General features: G+C 39.8%; 1 protein-coding gene across 1 annotated transcript in view; it reads left to right on the top strand.

Annotated features, from left to right (window-relative positions):
• Positions 1–18,784, top strand: part of slc44a5a (solute carrier family 44 member 5a) — a 40,209-nt gene extending 21,425 nt beyond the window's left edge. Inside the window, 21 exon segments of the mRNA XM_046876712.1 lie at positions 5,347–5,420; positions 7,826–7,910; positions 9,518–9,602; positions 9,700–9,828; positions 10,199–10,259; positions 10,699–10,822; positions 11,444–11,527; positions 11,622–11,734; positions 12,050–12,181; positions 12,555–12,654; positions 12,738–12,830; positions 13,655–13,742; positions 13,892–14,154; positions 14,352–14,446; positions 15,327–15,430; positions 15,509–15,582; positions 15,661–15,731; positions 16,247–16,335; positions 16,470–16,554; positions 17,087–17,158; positions 17,161–18,784. Of these exon segments, the coding sequence (XP_046732668.1) occupies positions 5,347–5,420; positions 7,826–7,910; positions 9,518–9,602; positions 9,700–9,828; positions 10,199–10,259; positions 10,699–10,822; positions 11,444–11,527; positions 11,622–11,734; positions 12,050–12,181; positions 12,555–12,654; positions 12,738–12,830; positions 13,655–13,742; positions 13,892–14,154; positions 14,352–14,446; positions 15,327–15,430; positions 15,509–15,582; positions 15,661–15,731; positions 16,247–16,335; positions 16,470–16,554; positions 17,087–17,158; positions 17,161–17,300 (2,161 nt within the window). The 3' untranslated portion in view covers positions 17,301–18,784.
• Positions 18,785–21,072: the final 2,288 nt, after the last annotated feature.

The raw sequence follows: 21,072 nt of genomic DNA, 5'->3' as shown, positions 1-21,072 counted from the left end.
TTCGATTAAGATAAATAAAATTTGATTTATGACTAGTTTTGAATTAGATTGTTTTTAGATTAGAGTAGGATTAGATTGGGATGAGATCAAATTTGTAATAATATTAAGATTGTATAGATTAGGCTTAGATTTGAGATTCGATTAAGATAAATAAAATTTGATTTATGACTAGTTTTGAATTAGATTGTTTTTAGATTAGAGTAGGATTAGATTGGGATGAGATCAAATTTGTCCCAACATGTCCACCTTGAGTCAGACCTGTGTATAAGAAGAGGTATCTGTGATAACATATATAACTATGCGAGTCACATACACACACACACACACACACACACACACAGTGATGTCGTTAAGGGATAAAAGAAAAGTGCAAGCAGCGACAGGAAGTCCACTAACCTGTTTAGTGCAACAGGGACGCCGTTCGTCTCATGTCCCTAATTACTGCTGACGGCGCAGCACATCCCAGAGAGTGGGTTATTTTACTCCTAACTCCTGCAGCATTAAATTAACCTCAAACTGCTTACCAGACAGTCGGGAAGGAGGCGTGGCCTAGTACATGAAGGTGGAATCACTTAAGAGGTTGGCGAGGGAACAAACAGACTATTTATAGCCGCTATAACGCAAGCGCTAAAACTCGCTACAGCGTTAAACCAGAGAGACTTATCACTTATGTTTGAATATATTTTTGTCCATGAATATGTCTTAAATTATTCCCAATAGTCTATTCTTCTTATTTTATAGCGTTGCTCTCTGGTGCTGCTTCAAGTAGCAGCGCAACCAAGTGTAAGTTTCAGGCTAGAGTTTCTATTCAATCAGATTTCAGCCATAGTATCACATGTTGCCAAAAATCTCTGGTAAGCCCTTCACATTTAGCACTGCAGACTCTTACAATCCATGTTGCTTGAACACTGTTGCTTTAACCAATCAGATTGCGAGCTGGAGGCACTGAGGCCATCTAGCAGGCGTCCAATAACGTCTGCATTTTCACATTTGGACAAGTCAGAGCTCGCAACTTGAATCTGTAACAAACTGCACAAGTGCAAATATATCCATGTGGATTTAATAGCTGTTTTTTTATTCCACAATAATTGACAGACGAGAACAAATCAGTTTGGTACACAGATACACTTACAACATTTACAAGCTGGAATTTTTTAAAGAAAAGTTGGACATCATGAGGAAACGTCTCCCAAAACAGTTCAAAACAGTTGTTTTATGAACCGTTTATACTTTTGCGTTTTCTTTTCTGTAGAATTTGCACAAAACACACAATTTATCTTCATTTTAATCACTTTCTTTCTATTTCACTCTTCTGTCTTGAAGATAAAGGTGTACCGTTTAAATGTTACCTCAGACTGTTACTGGAGACTCCTTCTTTAAACGCATGAAAACTTGTGCTCTTTTGTCCTCAGATCAGATCTAGCTCTCAGTCCTGCGCTCCATGCTAAACTCCACACTGCTAATCGTCCCTGATTAGCCTTACTGACCTGTTAAATAACTACATGTGCATAGAAAATGGAATCGCTGATAAATCGTTCAATAACTTCTCGTTATAGAGCCATCTATTGTCCTGAAACCACCAGTCATCGTTAATTCCGACGTGTTGATGAGCTCAAACAAACGAGTGTGTGATGAGGCGTAACGATCTTCTCCTCCGAGTGCAGATTTTTGCTGCTAATCATTAAAGCCTGCGTTAGGATGCTATTACACCTCACATAAGACCAAAGATTAGCCTTCAAACGCCATAAACAGCGTCTCCCTATGTTTTCGTGTCGATCTAAAGGCCGGAGCGTTTCCCCACAGCTGTTAAATTCCTCTCAGACCCGCTGGCCGTGATGAGAGCGAGACGCCTCAGATCCCTTCTCGATAGCAGGAGATGTAATTATAGATCCTCCACACGCCGTTACTCACGAGACGAAAACACAGGGAAATCTGAAGGGGTGAAAGAAGAAAAGAAATTTCAAGATCTTTTTGTTTTTCTTTCCGTTTTTTAAGATCGTCTTAACTGTTGGTCATTGGGCCAAATCGCACGTCTTGCTAGCTGCTCTTCTGTTATATAAGTGGACACTTTGACACGTGAGACTGTGAGTCTGTGTTTCTCCCTGACGTGATAAAGTGACCCTGGCTGCTAGCTACTTTTGCTACTGTTAACTAGCTAACGGTTAACTAACTAACTGCTAAGCTCGCTTTTATTCCCACTACTATATGTGCTTATATGACGTTTATTACGGTTTTCCTGTCGATAAGAAATGAAGGCAAATTGTGTGTTTTTGTGCAGGAAAGAAAATAGCAAAAGTATAAATGATTAATTTTCTCTCTCTCTCTCTCTCTCTCTCTCTCTCTCTCTCTCTCTCTCTCTCTCTCTCTCTCTACTCATCAATATCTTTCAATTCATTGTCATTTTTATTTTTATTGTCATTGTCATTATCTTTCTTTTTTCTCTCTGTAAGTATCTTAATTTTATTGAATTTATTGTTATTTCTATCCATTTATAGTTACCTTTAATGTTATCACCAATATTAATGTCATCACTGGCTTGTTTTCTCTCTCTCTCTCTCTCTCTCTCTCTCTCTCTCTCTCTCTCTCTCTCTCTCTCTCTCTCTCTCTCTCTCTCTCTCTTTTCTTTCTATCTATCTCTCTTTATAGCTTGAGATAATGGTATTATGCTTTATCCAGGGACAAAGATTAGCTTTCAAACACTGTAAATTCAGTACCACCTTCATTGGTTTTAGCATCAATCTGAGGGTCTTTCTCTCTCTCTCTCTCTTTCTCTTTCTCTCTCTCTTTCTCTTTCTGTCTGTTTGTATCTCAATTTATTCAAATTAATTGTCAATTTCCATTTGTAGTTACATTTAGTGTTATAGTTATAAACGGTTGTTCCATCATTATTGTCATCACTTGTTTTCTCTCTTCATCTCTTCTTTCTTGAAGGTAAAGGCATAAAGTATGAATGATACCTCAGATTGCAACTGGAGACTCCTTCTATTAATGTTAATTAGCTCCCCCACCTCCCCCATCCCCCACCGTTTACGTGTTCGAATGTAGGCGTGAATACGGATTTGTTTTTTCCCCTCAGATGCCCCTGTGCTCTGTCGCTGCCCCCATGCTACTCTCCACATTTCTAATTAGCCCTGATTAGCCTAGCGTGTAGTTCCTAAATCCCTCCCCCGCCTCCTGCCTCTATTTATAGCTGGCCTCATTTAATCATCGTGTATCGTCTTCACGTGAGCCACATCGGGACGTTTACGCTCATTACACATCCCTGGGAGCTGTGTTTCTGTGTTTCTGGTGAAAATGAAACTGGCTTGTTTAGGGGTTTCTGTTGGACGTGTAGGGAAATGAAACATGGCATTTCAGGGGGAAATCAGGACACGCTGCATTTCCTGCGCTTTAAAACCGAAGTACTCTTTTTTTTTTTTACACTCTTCTTTTTATAAAGAAACTACAGTCACTGCCGTTCACATCATTGCTGCCTCCTCCGTGCTGCCACACCAGATCCATCCAAGGTCATGAAAACTCTTCCATTATTCATCTGAGGAGAGAATGTACAGTTTGTCTTTGACGTTTCTGCAGAACGAAGTGTTTATTAAACGCCCGGTGTTCAAATCAAAAACTTTGTAGCTCATACTGATTTCCAATCTCAGCGCTCATGTTTTCTGAGCGGAAATTAGGAGGGAAAATGATACGTTGCAGAAACGATTACAGGTGTAACAGATGCTACGACGCTTTCACTGAGTGAGACTGCAAACAGATCAGAAAGACGAGGTACAAATCTTGTGTCCATCCACTGAAGATAACAGGAGCTGTGGGATTAGAGGACACAGGGAAAGAGAGAGAGAGAGAGAGAGAGAGAGAGAGAGAGATCTTTACATGTTCCTGTGTTGTTCTTGATGCTTTGGCAGTACAAACTGTATATTTGTCACGCCAATAAAGCATCTCACAATTCACTTGACTCGAAAAGAGAGAGATCATGTGAAACTTCTTAGCCATTTCCTTTTCTCCAGAAAGATCAGGCAGGGTTCTGATGAGATCATGAAGGTTTTCTCTCTCTCTGACTGTCTATCTGTCTCAGTTTGTCTGTCTTTTTCTCTTTCCCTGTTTTAATAGACTGTCTCTGTTTGTCAGATTGTCTCGTTCATTCTCTTTTTTCTCCCTATTTCTTTTTTCTCATCTGCCGCCTCTGCATCTGTGATTTCCTCCCTGGAGTATTGAGCTCTTTCTCTCTCTCTCTCTCTCTCTCTCTCTCTCTCTCTCTCTCTCTGTCTCCTCTCTTGCTCATTATTTCTCCTTCACACTCTCTTCCTCTCTAATTCTCTCTCTCTCTCTCTCTCTCTCTCTCTCTCTCTCTCTCTCTCTCTCTCTCTCTCTATCTCTTTCTCTCTCTCTCTGTATACAAGCCTTCGTTAAAATTGAAATCCACTGAAACTTGCATGTCCCCAGACTAATTGTGTGTGAGCTCAGGTCGGAGCGTTAGAGATGTTTCTCGGAGGATCTGAATTCTAAATTCACTCAGAGGAAGAAAATCACAAATTCACTTTGATTGTTCGGGAAAAAAAGCCTGAGCGTAGACAATGTTGTTTTCAGCTGCAGGAGTTTGATTCGACTCTGTTACTCTGAAACCTGAGTGTGTTTGCATCAAAGTGAAAGCGTCACATGACTCCAGCCTTTAATACACCACCTTTCATAGAGTCTGTTAGAGAACATGAACATTCCACAAATCATATAAATCCTCTTTCCAGCTTCCCAGAAGACAGTGAATGGAAAATGCAGACAGATTATTGGAAGAAATTGTATTTTTATGCTATTTTATGTTATTTTATGAAATTCCAGCCAATCACAATCCAGCAATAACACCTGAACTTCCAGCCAATCACAATCCAGCATTTACACCTAAATTTCCAGCCAATCACAATCCAGCAATAACACCTGAACTTCCAGCCAATCACAATAAAGCAGTCAGACCTGAACTTCCAGCCAATCACAATCCACCATTCACACCTGAACTTCCAGCCAATCACAATCCAGCAATAACACCTGAACTTCCAGCCAATCACAATCCAGCATTAACACCTGAACTTCCAGCCAATCACAATAAAGCAGTCAGACCTGAACTTCCAGCCAATCACAATCCACCATTCATACCTGAACTTCCAGCCAATCACAATAAAGCAGTCAGACCTGAACTTCCAGCCAATAACAATCAACCATTCACACCTGAACTTTCAGACATTCACAATCTAGCATTAACACCTGAACTTCCAGCAAATCAAAATACAACAGTTCCTGAGGGATGCGCATGATGGAGACCTTTCAGTAGTCTCCTCATACCTCTGTTCTTTGTTGCAGAAGCTGCACAGATGTGATCTGCTGCGTGATCTTCATCATCGTCATCCTCGGCTACATAGCGCTCGGTACTGTAGGTAAGTCTGCTTTCCATCAGGTGTTCCACTAGATTTTGTTGAAGTTCATTCAGCCACAAGGGTGGTAGTAAAGTCAGGTACTGATGTAGGTGAGGTGAGGAGGCCTGGGGTGAAGTCAGCGTTTACTTTCAGCCCAAAATTGGGTTTATAGTTCTATAGCAGGAGATCTTTCACAGACGTATAACCCATGGAGAGCAGATCTTCGTGGAGCTGGCTTTGTACACAGGGGTATTGGCATGCTGGAACAGGTTTGGGTTTCCTAGTTCAAGGAACGGAAAATTTCATGCCATAGCATCTAAAGACGTCTTACACAATTGTGTTCCTCCAGTTTTGTAGAAACATCTTGGGAGAAGAACCAAAGCACACTCACAATACTTAGTGGAACATCTTTTCAGAAGAGTGGAGGTTTTTATAGCAGGAAATGGAGACTAAATGTGGAATGGGATGTTTAGAAAGCATGTACCAATCAAACTTTTTTCCATGTGATGTGACTTTATACTTTAAGGAGCGGATATGGGTGAAGAAGTTGGGTGTTTAAATACTTTTGGCCAGAATGTGTATTTAAAAAAACAGAGCGAGAGAGAGGCTGCAGGCTCTAGGTTTTGATTCAGTTTTCCTGAATTCTTGGAGATGAAAGGAGAAGATCAGAGAGGATTGGAGAAGATTAGCAGGTTTGAAGAACACTTAAATCAACCAAGTTTTGAGCACAGATATCTTCAAAGTGTGTATAAGTTCCAACAAGGTGAGAAAATACAATGGAACCAGCATGTGTTCGAGCGAAGTTCACCAGATTCATATACTCTCACACCTGGTGGTTGAAATAAACCAAATGAAACCCTTGAAATTCTGGGCTCACGAATGACCTCCAGGATGAGATTTCTGGTTCAGGTTGTGGATGACCTTCATGAATGTCCTTCAGGACAAAGTTTCTGGATCAGAAATCTCGCAAAGATGTTGTTTGTTTGTTTTGGAATCTTCTTTGTATTTATGTTTGACTGAAATAAGGAGCACTCAGAAGATTTTCATGTCCCGCACCTCGTCGTCTGAGCTTTTCAGCACGAAAGCCTCGGATCTGAACTCTCATTCGCATCATGGCGAAGCGCTCGCGTCCTGAGAAACTGCGCAGAGAAATGAGATGGTCTCCGTGACATTGCGTCGTCGAGCGTAGCCGAGTTTCCACCTGCAGCTTTTTTATAGTCCCCTTCAAAGTCAAGTGCACTTGACTTGAATCTAAAACGAGGGATTTGTGCAGCACCCACGGAGATGGAGAGGAAACGCCATCGTGTCTCGTGCCATCCATTTATTTATTTATTTATTTATGGACAATAAATGGGACAAAAATAAATAAATAAAACAAAGGAATCATAGAAATTATACAGAAGTGTTCCTCTGCTCTAGCCAAGAATGATGTCACCATCCTGTACACACACACACACACACACACACACACACACACACACACACACACACACACGTAACTCACCACTTTAATGCTCTCAAAGCGATTAACTCAGCGATGACATCATCCTCCAGACACACCGTCTCGTCTCGTGATGCTGTTAGAACCCTGAGCAGGAAACAAAGAAAACGTCCAGTCAACGTTTTCACGTTTTTGTTCCTTCGCTACGAATAAAACACCACATTCACATATACTGCGTATTTTCATTATGAAGTTAAAGGTGGTCATTATTTTTTCTCGAAAGAAAAAATAAACACATTTAATACATGCAGTACCCCATACAATGATTATGATGATGTGGATGATACAAAAAAATGTTTATGTGACTCTTTGAATGTAAACTATGTGGACAAAAGTATTGACACCCCACTTTTTTCACCCATATGTGCGTCTTCTACTGTACTTTGATTGGCGGGTCGACTGGAGCTGATTTAGAAAGACAGCTGGATACGGTCTAACATCTGAAAATGCATAATAATAATAATAATAATAATAATAATAATAATAATAAACTATTATTATTCAAAAATCATGGTATTGTGAGTAAAAATTGCAAATTCAAAATAATAGTGTTACATTAGAATTAGATTAGGATTAGATTGGGATGAGATCAAATTTGTAATAATATTAAGATTGTATAGATTAGGCTTAGATTTGAGATTCGATTAAGATAAATAAAATTTGATTTATGACTAGTTTTGAATTAGATTGTTTTTTAGATTAGAGTAGGATTAGATTGGGATTATTTGGATTAGATTAGGATTAGGATTAAATTTAAGATTAGAAGAAGATTTGATTCTTGTTTCATCGTTTGTAATGATTTTAATTGTGTTGTTTTCTCAGGAGAGAAATCAATAGATTCTAAAATGTGTGTGTGTGTGTGTGTGTGTGTGTGTGTGTGTGTGTGTGTGTGTGTGTGTCTGGGTGTGTGTTCTCATTTCTTAAGCCTGGATACATGGAGACCCCAGGAAAGTCATCCATCCTACTGACAGCTCAGGAGACTTCTGTGGACAGAAAGGCACAGCCAATGCGTGAGTACCGGCAGCTCCATCAGCCAATCAGAGCATAGAGAGAGAGTGTAGGCGGAGCCCACAGAAAACAGTAAAGCACAGATAGTGCTTCCAAAACAGCATGTCCTGAAGAATCTAACGAAAGTCTGCTCACAAATTTTACTCACTAATACCTCATGCTGTAGGCAGGTGCTGAGGCAGGTGCAGGGGCAGGTGCAGAGGCAGGGGCAGGTGCAGGGGCAGGGGCAGGGGCAGGTGCAGGTGCAGGTGCAGGTGCAGGGGCAGGTGCAGGGGCAGGTGCAGGGGCAGGTGCAGAGGCAGGTGCAGGGGATGGTGCAGGGGCAGGAGCAAAGGCAGGTGCAGGGGCAGGTTTGGTAAGCAGCGTGCTGATTTGGAGGTACGATGGGCAGGATGTGAGCTCGGCGTGAATAAGAAGCAGCTTGTTAGTGGAGCTGGGGAACGGAGATAAGAGTGATTGTTATGCGCAGTCATGGAGCGAAAGAGAGAGGCCAAGACAGAGAGATAGAGAGAGAGATTATAAACTCACCGGAGTCTATAATTAAAGCGTTAGAGAGTAAAGAGAGCTTGAAGACTGACCTGCACTGAATTTGGACCATATTCAGCCTGTAGGACTCATTCAGCCCTTTTACATTTGACTTTTATAGACATTGGGGCAAAGTTTCATTACTGTTATGAGCCCATATTATTCATGAACATGTAAAAAGGAAAGGAATTAAAGTTATATAAATGGACATAATGACAGCCATAATTATACCGATTTATGAGCGTGGGAAATTCAGAGCCGAGCAACGCCTCCTCTGCTGGAATAGACTCTACCAGAAACTCGAACTGACTTACATTTGAATAGATTTTTATTCATAAATATGTATAAAATTTCCCCAATACTCTTAACTTTTTTCTCCGGTTCATTGCTGCTGCTGCGTCACTAAGTTTTGGTTAGAGTTTCTATTCAATCGAATTTTAGTCTTTAAGTATTCCATAAGGTCAGCACTGAGAGGACTGCACGCTTTTTTATCATAAAGCTGATGCTTTAACCAATCAAACCAGATCCGCTAGCAGGCATCTAGTAGCGTCAGCATTTTCACTTCCTTTGATTGGACGGTCAGAGAGCGCAACCTGAGTCTGTAGCAAACTGCGCATACTCTTAATATAGTCATGTGAATTTAATAGCTGTTTTTATTGTATTATATTATATATAGTGTAAATGCTGGATTTTGATTGGCTGAAAGGAGTTGAAGTTCCAGCTAATCACAATCCAGCATTCAGACTGACCAGGAGATAAGTAGTAATAATACTAGCTCTGTTCTCTATATTGATTTTGTGTCCAGGACTTGGTGAATAGTAATGAGTGTAGTATTAGTGCATGACTTTACTGACACCTTCTGGCAAATTGTATTCAATGCGGTTTTTCTCTTTTGGGGAAACAAGCACACAAAATGATGAACAAAAAATAAACAGAAGGAAAAAACCTAAAATAAACCTCTGACCTACAACTTTATGGCCAAATGTTTGGAGCAATCACATTATTTTGCACTGTGTGTTCTAGCCCGTAGTGTAAAACACCTGATTTAAACACGTTTTTTTGTTGTTGTTTTTTGTCTCTGCAGTAAGAATCCAATCCTGTTCTACTTCAACATCCTGAAATGTGCAAATCCTGCAGTTTTGGTGAACCTGCAATGTCCCACCACTCAGGTTCTGCACTTTGCACGCAATACATCTCTTTGACTAACTCTAACCCTAACTCTAATCACCACACCGCTGGTTTCACGCTTTCTGTTGACGTTTACAGATGTGCGTGTCGACGTGCCCGGATCGCTTCGCCACCTACACGGAGGTGCAGCTCCAACACACCTTGAACAGGAGCCATTGGGATTACTACAGGCAGTTCTGCAGGCCGGGATTCAACAATCCTAAAAAGGTGATTATTCACAAACTGAGGTACAGGTTCACAGGTTCACAGGCCACACCCACTTCACTGTAACTGAGATATACATAGACCATGCCCACTTTGCTGTAACTAACAGGTGTACAGACCACACCTCTTTATTTGTAGCTGACAGATACACAGGCCACACCTCTTTTATTGTAATTAACAGATACACAGGCCACGCCCTTTTTACTAACACCACATCATTAGCATTTATTACATATGCAATTAATCTCATTCGGTTTTTTCAATTAGCAAAGTCCCTGTTTTAACGTAATTACTTAGCCCCTCCCCCCTTTGCCTTAAAAGGATGCTGTAATCTGAATGTAATATAAAACTACTTCTTTTGTTTTATCTGTAGCCTGTGGCTCATGTCATGCGTGATGAAGACTGTCCTTCAGTGATTGTGCCCAGCAGACCATGTAAATACACTTTTCCTAATGTGTGTGTGTGTGTGTGTGTGTGTGTGTGTGTGTGTGTGTGTGTCTAAATATTTATCAGTCCACTGCACTCTGAAAGATTTGTTTACCAAAGACCGCCACAGCTATGGTTAGCCAACAGGGTCATCGTCGTCTTCTTTCAGCTGCCTTTAGGGGTCGCCACAGCAGATCCTTCATCTCCATACTACTCTGTCCTCTACATCTGCCTCTTTCAAATTCACCACCTCATTCCACCACCATGTCTCTTTATCTTCCTTTCTATATCGAGATGTTACACCAAGTACCAGTCTAGCGGTCTCCCTTATCACTTCTGCAGTAGTTGCTCAATCATCCAGCACCTCTTCACCACCACCGAGCCCCTGTTTTTATTCTCAACGTTCGTTTTTTTTTTTTTTATATTCATCCCTCGTTTCTCTCTCAGTTTTCCAGAGGTGCCTTCCAGACTTTATCACGAGGAATGGCACGCTCATGGTGGCCAACAGAACGGCTTTCAAGGACGCCCTCGATGCTGCGAGGAGTGTGAGTGAACTCAGAGATGCAGCCGAGTAAGTACACACACACACACACACACACACACACACACACACACACACACACACACACACTGTTATAGAAAAACTGTCAACTTTAAAATGATATCAGTAACTAATTGTTCTATTCATCTGTTCCATTTCTTATTTCAGCCATACACGATATGGCCAAAAGTTTGTGGACACCTGAGCATACGATTAGCTCCACTATTCTGAGAAGATGTTCCACTAGATTTATGTGGAGATTTGTGGAGATTCATTCAGCCACAAGAGTGCTAGTAATGTCAGGTACTGATGTAGGTGAGATCTTTCACACACTTCCAGTTCATGTAAAGTGGATCTTCATGGAGCTGACTTTGTGCACAGGTTTGGGTCTTCTAGTTCAAGTGAAGGGAACGTTTTAAGCTCCAGAATCCAAAGACGTCCTGTACAATTGTGTGCTTCCAACTTTGTGCTAACAGTTTGGGAAAGAACCACATATGGTAAAAAAGTCAGGTGTCCCAATACTTTTGGCCATATGATATAGCATGTTAGCTGAGCGTTTTGATCAAAATTAAAATTAAAAGTGTTATATTTTTTGCTATGAGGTTTGAAATCTCTTTTTCTTTCTTTCTTTCTCTCCATCTGTCTGTGCAGTGGTATAACGGCTCTGCTGGAGGCTAAGCAGCTCGGCATTAAGATCGTGGAGGACTACGCTAACTCCTGGGCCTGGATTCTAATGTAAGCAAATGTTATATACACGTGAATACACTGACTCTTTAAAGCTTGTGTTTATTTCTGTGTGTGTGTGTGTGTGTGTGTGTGTGTGTCACAGAGTGTTAATCCTAGCTCTAGTCATCAGTCTGATCTTCATCCTGCTCCTTCGCTTCACCGCCGGCTTCCTGATCTGGTTCACCATCACAGCTGTCATTCTGCTCATAGCCTACGGTGAGAAAGAGAGAGAGAGAGAGAGAGAGAGAGAGAGATGGTGTGTGTGTGTGTGTGTGTGTGTGTGTGTGTGTGTGTGTGTTACAGAGTCATGGAGTGATGGAGTACAATAATTGCAGGTTATAATATGTTTATGTAGAGAGTGAGAGTATGTTTGTTATTCAGGAGAGAGAGGGATGGACAGAAAGACAGATAGGTAGAGAGAAATTGACAGAAAATCCAGATACACATAGACAAACAGACAGACAGACAAAGAGACAGACAGACAGACAGAGAGACAGACAGGTCATGTGACTGTGGACTTCCTTTGTTCAGGAATCTGCCGTTGTTACTGGGAGTTTGCACTTCTGAGAGAGACTCCCGAAGTAGATGTCAGCATCTCAGACATCGGCATACATTCAAACTTGCACGTCTACCTGCAGCTCAGCCAGACGTGGCTCCTCTTCTGTGAGTTCAAGCAGAATCTCACCTTCTGTGAGACCAGAAGCACAAACACCACAACTCTATTGTATTCAATTTACCTTTCCAAAGCCACGCCCACCGCTCATTATGTTAGCTTTGGAGATCATGTTTGTATAAAATGCCATTACTGTGAAATGTTCTGAGCAATGTTCTAAGGTATGCTTGAAGGAAACCTGATTAATGATCAATTATTTCAGCCAAAAGATGATGGACAAATACCTGCTAAAAATAATCTGCACTTCTAACAGCACATCTATTCTTAAACTTGTTAACGTTAGCTAAACAATCTTTATAGCATGTCTGTAAAAATAGTAAAAAAAAAAAAACATTTTGAGGAGTTTAATGTGTGTTTTCTCAGTGGTGTCTCTGGTTTTAACCGAAGCGGTCATAGTATTAATGCTGGTCTTCCTGAGGAAGAGAGTGTGCATCGCCATCGCCCTGCTCCAAGAGGGCAGCAAGTACGGCTAAGGTTTTTAATTTCTTCAATTTCACCAATTTAGCTCCATTAGCACTCGTTGAACTCGTGTTTGTTTTTTTGAAGGGCAATAAGTTACATCACGTCTGCTTTATTCTACCCGATCATCACCTTCATGATGCTGGCGGTGTGTATCGCTTACTGGGCCGTTACGGCTGTGTATCCTTACAGAGCACTGCAGGACGTAAAAATAATAGACGTAAAAGAAGGTTGTGCAAGGATTGTCCATTAGGGGTGCTGTCTCATTTCAGGATTTGGAGTGGACCTAAATGTGGATAATGAATTTAGAGATCGTATTTGCAAAATGACTGCTAGTCATGAAGACATTGTCAATTTTGGTCACCAACTAAATTGGAGATGAAACAGCCATCAAAACATAAAACTTTCCCACCGAAAGTGTGCTAGCTTATCTGTTTATTAATGCAAGTAGATGTAAGATGATTACTGAAGAATTGGCAAGCGAGGCAGGAAGGTCACAATGAGATTTACTCATATAAGTAGCTTTCTGTTAATGAATTTTATTATTTATTTATACACTTAACCAAAGGTAACACCACATTTTGCAATGCTGAATTAAATATACAAGTTATTTATCCAGGTGAATAGGACTAAATCTAGGTGAATAGGTCTAACTAGATTCTTGGTAAACCAGGCAGGAAGGCTGGATAAGATTTAATCACACATTCACATTCTCACCACATTCTGATGGTTGGTGAGCCAGCCAGGAGTTTCTGAAAGTTTAACCATATAAACAGCTTTCATCTTTATTTATATAAAGTATAATTTTAGTTTATACGGTTATTCAGCTTAAACAAATATTTGTTATCGTGTATGATTATCTGTGTGAATAACACTTGGCGAGCCAGTCAGGAGGAATAAAAATAAGATGTAATAGTTTTTCTGGAAGTCTGAATAATTAGTATCTGCACATTTGAATAATTGTTAACGTTAACCCAGACAATTTGCACCTTAATCAAATCCAGTTTTCTGGCATCATCCGGTGAAGCTGTGTACAAAGTGATGTCATCGCAGCCCAACTGCCAGCACGCCAACCTCACCTGCAGGCCGGAAGTGAGTCGCCTTCTCTAAATTCACTTTCAATGTTTGTTAAAATAGATATAATAACATTTTATTACAAATGTAATATATAAACTGTTCGTAATAGACAAGAAGTCACTTTGACTGAGATATCTTGCCCGTCTCATTTTGTTCATGGATAGACATTTAACAGGACAAACATCACTAAGCAGTGTCCAGGTGCTCAGTGTCTCTTTGCGTTCTATGGGGGCGAGAGCGTGTATCACCGTTATATCATCATCCTGCAGCTGTGCAATCTGCTCATCTTCCTCTGGCTGGTTAATTTCACCATGGCTCTGGGGCAGTGTACGCTCGCCGGAGCCTTCGCTTCCTACTACTGGGCCAAGAGGAAACCTGAAGATATCCCATCCTGCCCTGTTTTCTTCTCTTTTTTACGAGCTATACGGTACTTTACTAACACCGAAGGGCCCTTTTAGTTGGGGTGCTCTCAAGGAGTCTTTTATTTTATTTCATTTCAAAGGGCAACTCATTAACTGAATGCATTAAAATGTTCAATTAAAATATATATTTTCTCGCTGATACGAGATAAAATGAAATCTGCCTCGTGATGCTTCCAATTCCATGTGTCTTATATGCTTGCAGGTATCACACAGGGTCTCTCGCTTTCGGCTCGCTGATCCTGGCTTGCGTTCAGTTCGTCCGGATTGTACTGGAATATCTGGACCACAAGCTTAAAGGTAAGTTTACAGAACAATGCAGAACCTGCAATCAATTAATCAATCAATTAACCGATCAATCAACACTCCATGTCACGCTGTTATATGTTAGTGACAGGGTGGTGTGATGAACTTGATTTGTGAATTGATTGATGACATTTGATTTTTTTTGTCATTTATTGTTACATTTTATGTTGTGGAACAAGTCACTTTCTTTTATTTTATAATAGGGAACACCTTGTCCAACCACTATCACTCTCTCTGTTTTTTTCTCTTTATATCTCCTTCTCTCCATCTCTCCATGTGTTTTATTAGTCTTTATCTCTCTCTTTTTCTCTATTTTTCTCTTTCCCTTTCTCTTTTTCTTTGTAACTCTATGTTTTTGTCTCTCTATCTCTTTTACTCTTTATCTCTCTCTGATATATATCTCTCTCCCCCTCTCTCTCACTGTCTTACTTTCTGTCTTTCCGTATTTTTGTTTATCTCACTCTTTCTGGATCTCTCTATCTCTCCTTCCTTCTGTATCTCTTTTTCCCTCTCTCTTTCACTCTCTCCCTGTCTGAAGCACTGACAATGGATTTTCCTTTCATAAATGTCAAATAAACAACAGTCCAATAAACAGTTACACACGTTTTTCAATGTCACATCAGACACACTGAATCCATGTAAAATATCGTACTGTGTATTTTCCATGAAAACCGGAATGTTTTAGTTCGATGCCATTAATATGATCCTGCGATTCGCCGTCAGAGATGCTGCTTTAGAGAAGTCATCAACACCTTCTCCTCTGACCAATCACAATCCAGAAATCAGCAGCGCTCCGGTGTAGTCTGTTTTTATTGTATCTTGTTTTGTGTGTGTGTGTGTGTGTGTGTGTGTGTGTGTTTGTGTGTGTGTTTAGGAGCTCATAACACTTTTGCTCGCTTCCTGCTCTGCTGTTTAAAATGCTGCTTTTGGTGCCTGGAGCGTTTTATTCGCTACATGAACCGGAACGCATACATTATGGTAATACGTCTTTTATTATTACCTCTTAATCTTCACACGATGAAACACGTGTGTAACCGTTTTCTGTGTTTCCTCCAGATAGCAGTCTATGGGAAGAGTTTCTGCACGTCGGCTCGGGAAGCCTTTTTTTTATTAATGAGGAATGTCGTGAGGTAAAAACATCCTATATAACAACATAAACGTTTGTCTGTGTGCCACGTCTCAGTCAACATCTTCATCCTCTGCCGCAGGGTCACAGTGCTGGACAGGATGACACACTTCCTGCTCTTCTTAGGGAAAATACTAATTACGGCGAGTGTCGGTAAGTCGGCTGCTGTCTCTCGCTCAGGACGAGGCTTCAGACATCTGTTACAGTTTTTAATCATTTGAATAATTATTTTGCATGTAAATTTAAAGTTTATTTATTTGTTTATTTGTTATTTATATTCTTTGCTTATTGTAGACATTTAGGAATATTTTATGTATGTTTGTCGGTTTACTTATTATATACATTTTAAGGTTTTTCTGTACCTTTTCCTGTGGATCAGATTTATTCATTTATTTATTTGATTGTTTGTTTGTTGGTTGATTGGTTGTTTTGTTTGGGTATATTTATCATATTCAATGTAATGACTTATTTGCAACCTGAAATAATAAAATGAAAGAGAAAAGAACAACACTGCATCATTTTATTAATAAACGAGGGCCTGGATGAAGCACTTTGATGGTGTATAAGTGCACAATAAAATAATATCTATTTATGATTTATTTAACACCAGCAGGGGGCAGTAAAGTGTTGTGCTCAGTCACTCATTAATATGTATGTTGGTCTTGCAGGTGCTATAGCTTTCTTCTTCTTCACACACAAGATCCCTGTGGTTCAGGATGAGGTTCCAGTCCTCAATAATTACTGGGTTCCTCTGATGGTAAGGAAAAGATTCTGTTAGCTGCCATATTTTTTGTATTTTTTGTGTTGTTGCTGCTATTAGGTTAACATCTGTGTGTGTGTGTGTGTGTGTGTGTGTGTGTGTGTGTGTGTGTGTGTGTGTGTCACTGATAGACAATTGTGTTTGGCTCATTCCTGATCGCACATGGCTTCTTCAGCGTCTATGCAATGTGTGTGGACACGCTGTTCCTGTGTTTCTGTAAGTTGATGGTAAACCAGAAAACACTACATGCAGGAAACGTTGCACACTGAAAAGCAAAACCTTCACCACATTTCTCATTAGATTTATTCGTTTGTTTAACAAAAAAATCCGAAGGTGATTTCAGCTTTGGTCAGGAGGTAATGAGGAATTCCCTCTTATCATATTCATCACTGTGTTGCAGTCGTGTTACACCTGCAATGCAATCTTCAGAAGAATGATATTCCTCATCGAGTCCCTGAGGTTTTACTAGGTTTTATTAAGATTTGTGGAGATTCAGTTAACCACAGTAAAGTCAGGTAGTGATGTAGGTAAAGTGAGGAGGCCTGGGGTACAGTCAGCGTTCACATTCATCCCAAAGGTCTTCAATGGGCTTCTAAAGCTCTACAACAGTCACCTCAATATCTTCCACACACTTCCAACCCATGTAAAGCAGATCTTCATGGTACAAATGTGTTCCTCCAACCTGCACACATGGCTAGAATATGTGTCCCTTTGTCTGTATTATATATAAACGTGTATATATATGCAGGTGAGGATCTGGAGAGGAACGACGGCACGCCAGCGAAGCCTTTCCTCATGTCTCCCAGTCTGCGCAGGATTCTGGGAAGCGTGGACCAGAGCCCTCGGAAATCTCGAGCAGCGGCGCATCAGTGCAGCGTCAGAAATTAGCTTTACTCCTCCTGCATGCTGTAACTCCATCCTCCAACGCCGGCTGCTCCGCTCTGCTCCGTCCCGTACTGTAACTCCACTCCGATGCACTAAGACTGAGACACACACACGGAGCATTTACTTCCACCAGAGGAGACTGAAGGTGCACACACACACACACACACACACACACACACACACACACACACACACACAGGTACTGTCCAACTGCCTTATTCAAACATATCCTACCATTTACGGGACTTGCTGTGACATCCAGAATGATCTCAAGACATGGTCAAAAGTTTGTGGACACCTGAGTGTAACATTGGTATGTGTTTTTTGAACATTCCCATTTCACATTTAGTCTCCATTTGCTGCTATAATAAAAAAAATATCAAACATATTTTAGGAAGATGCTCCACTACAATTTTTCTGGAGGTTTGTGTGAGATTTCCTTCAGGTTGTAAAGTCAGATAGTGATGTAGCTGAGGTGGACAGCAGGAGATCTTCCACTGCAACCCATCTAAAGCAGATCTTCATGGAGCTGGCTTTGTGCACAGGAGTATTGTCAGGGTGAAACACGTTCGGGTCTCCTAGTTTAAAAGAAGGGAGAATTTCATCCTCCAGCATCCGGAGATGTCCTACACAATTGTGTGCGTCCAAGTTTGTGGGAACAGATTGTATAAAATTCAAAGCACACTCCCAAATCGAGTGGAACATCTTCCCAGAAGGTTATTATGACAGCAAATATGAACTTAATGTGGAATGAGATGTTAAAAAAAGCACATAGCAATCAATCAATTGTCCATATAGTGTAACTTCATACGTCTTTAGATCTGAGAGAAGATTTTACTAAGAAAATCTAAGAATGAGAACTTGATAGAATAAAAATGAAGTGTTTAAATTCAGTAGTATTTGAGGAAAATGCAGATGTTTCTGAATAGAGCTGAAGTGCAGTCATGAAGAACTATTTTCTAGCTCCGTTTAGCGCCTTACTGTCTGGATGATGTTTCAGCTGGTGGCCACCAGACGGCGCTGTGGTGTAGATTTTGTTGTTTTTAGCAAATGATGCCCTGAATCATCTTTTTTTTTTTTTTTTACTTTAATTAGAGAATTTCTTTCATTGTTTCATTTCTAGTCAGTAAAACCGAACATTCGTGGACCCTGTAAAAGGTTTTTAGCCTATAATTTGAGAATGAAGTGCATTGTGAGCAATTTGAGACACAGCCCTAGAGATCACCCAATGGTCCAATCCACATGGTTTAAAACAACTCCTGAAATATGCAGGAAATAAATGGGAAATTAACAGGAAATATATGGAAGATTGGCATGAAATTAATAATAAATAAGCAGGAAATGAATGGGAAATAAATTGTCTCTACAAGGATGTCAAAGCCATTTGGGTTCCTTTGTTTCTGGAGGTTTAGGGTTTAAGTGCAACACTTTGTAAATGATTTTTTATGTATGTATTTATTGGAACAGGAACAAGATGAATTTGTATCTGTTTTTTTACTGCAAGAAAAAATCAGGAATGTGATTTTTTTTCTTTCAAATAAAAAAAACATTAGAATATAAATGTCCATGTCCTTGTATTTATTTCTTTTTATTAAATTGTGAGAAAATTGGAGCAGCATTATAGGAGAGAGATGTAAACGTTTATGAGAAAACTGGGAGTTTGTGAGAGCGGTGTAAAAAATGTTGTGTGCTATGAAGCGTTTATAAAAGTGAGAGTTTTTCGGCCAGAGAAAAAAAAAACATATCTGTCGACCTCTAGTGTATAAGACATTTGGTGTTGACTGTACATCATTTGCAGGAGGAGATCTGAGAAAATGTTCTCGACAGGATCCAAGATGGTGGACAGGTTTGCGTTCACATCAGTAAACTTCATATAAAAAACCTTTGAATGGCATAAGAGAAAAATGAAAGCTGTTACATGTCTTGACCACTAGGTGGTGCAGCCATAAAACATTTAGGTTACATTGGGGCTCAAGGCACTTATGAAGCTTCTTAATATGTAAATGCATCACTGAGATTCCCTGAAATTTTTTACCAGCATTTAACAGAAAAATGGTTCAGGATTGGGCGCCAAATGACGATTATTCGGATTCGGTTAATCGGACGACCCTGCCCGCCCACCCCAATTAATCAGATTAAAAAATTGATTTTACATTTGATGTTTTGCTTATTATAACTATATAAAACTCTAATTCATGGTATTTATGTATGAAGTTAAAGTTTAACTATCTTCATTTTGACATTTCAAATCTTATAGTGCTGCTTGTTGAGGAGACGGGGGGGGGGGATTTCTCCTTCGAACAAATTCACTCATGCTGGTTTGTTTCTTTCTGATAAAAAAAAAAGCTTTTGAGTAGGCAAGGTGAAGTAATTTGTGTAAATCAACATTTGTATTGTATTTTGCAGATGGCAAGTTGACAATTATGTTTTTAAAAAACCCTATATAAAATATGATATTGTTTTGAGGAAAAAAAAAAATATACAGATGTTTGGTTCAGTTGTAAAGAAAATATAATCAGTTTAATTTTGTTTAATAATTAAATGATATATGCTTAAATTAAATATACAAACATTGAAATCATCAATGCTGAAAGTCAGGTCGCAGTAAATCACGATTGGAAACGAAGCGAGCAAACACGCTTTAAAAAATAACACTCCTTCAAACTACACCATTCTCATGTGCTGAGGATTCTGCAGTTTTTACTCATCGTGCTGATGTTTCTTCTTTTCACGTGCGTCACTGCGGTACTTCCATCCCACACAAACTCCACTTCACATTACAGTTTCTGTGTTTAATATAAAAAGTTCTCGTGCTTCACTCATGCACACTTTCTCCCTGTACTGTCCAGATGTTCCAGATGTGTTCTCTCACCTTCACCATAACTAATCAATAACAGCATTCGATTATTATCGATTTTATTGATTAGTTGTTGCAGCCCTCATACAGAATATAAACATCTCCCACAGGTGGACGTTGTAGAAACATCTCAAGGATGATCAGTGGAAACATGATGCACCTGAACTCAATTTTGAGAGTCGTGATGAAGACTGAATATTTATTTACGAGTTTTTATGTTGAATTGGGTTGTAACATAAAATGTGGAGAAAGTGAAGTGCTGTAGATATTTCCTGGATGCACTGTAGACTCAGGTGAAGGTCCTGAAGATGGGTTTTTTTTGTCATTTCCCAAAACGTTTGTAAAAGATAAGATTGTGTGTTAAATTTGCTCACCCAGAGTGTTTTTGTCTTTTGTTAGACGTACTTTTGGAATGACATTGTGAAGATTTGGTGAAGATCAGACCACTTGGAGGAGGAACAGTTTTTGACGTATATAGTATTGACCTCATGGTGTATATTGGAATCTCCTCCACTGAATAAATTGAGAGACGTCTTTTGCTACATCATCAGAATGAATTCATTTATAAATATACTTTATAGCAGGCAGTGTTTCACTCTAACCAGAAGAAAAAGAACAACAGGGGGGGCTCACCTGCAGTGTTTGGCCCCTAATAATACACACTCAGAACAATAATAGGTAGTATGAGTAAATGCAGAGTTAAAAAACGTCACACACACACACACACACACACACACACACACACACACACACACACACATACAGGGGGTTTAAGTGCTCTCTTGATACAAGTAAAGCACAAAGCAACAAAATATAGGTGATTTTTTATTTAATTAAAGGTTTTTTTCCATTTGAGTAAAATAATATATTCGAGTTAATATTCTAATAACATTCTTGCAGTGTGTGAAGAAAAACATGAGGGTAAAAATTGTGAGCAGAAGATTGTTGGCTGCTTTTTGGACCTCCAGCCTTCTGGAAAGATGTTCTTCTAG

The sequence above is a fragment of the Silurus meridionalis genome, chromosome 20 (genome assembly GCF_014805685.1).
Source record: "Silurus meridionalis isolate SWU-2019-XX chromosome 20, ASM1480568v1, whole genome shotgun sequence".
Taxonomy (NCBI): domain Eukaryota; kingdom Metazoa; phylum Chordata; class Actinopteri; order Siluriformes; family Siluridae; genus Silurus; species Silurus meridionalis.
This window is presented reverse-complemented; position numbering and strand designations above follow the sequence as displayed.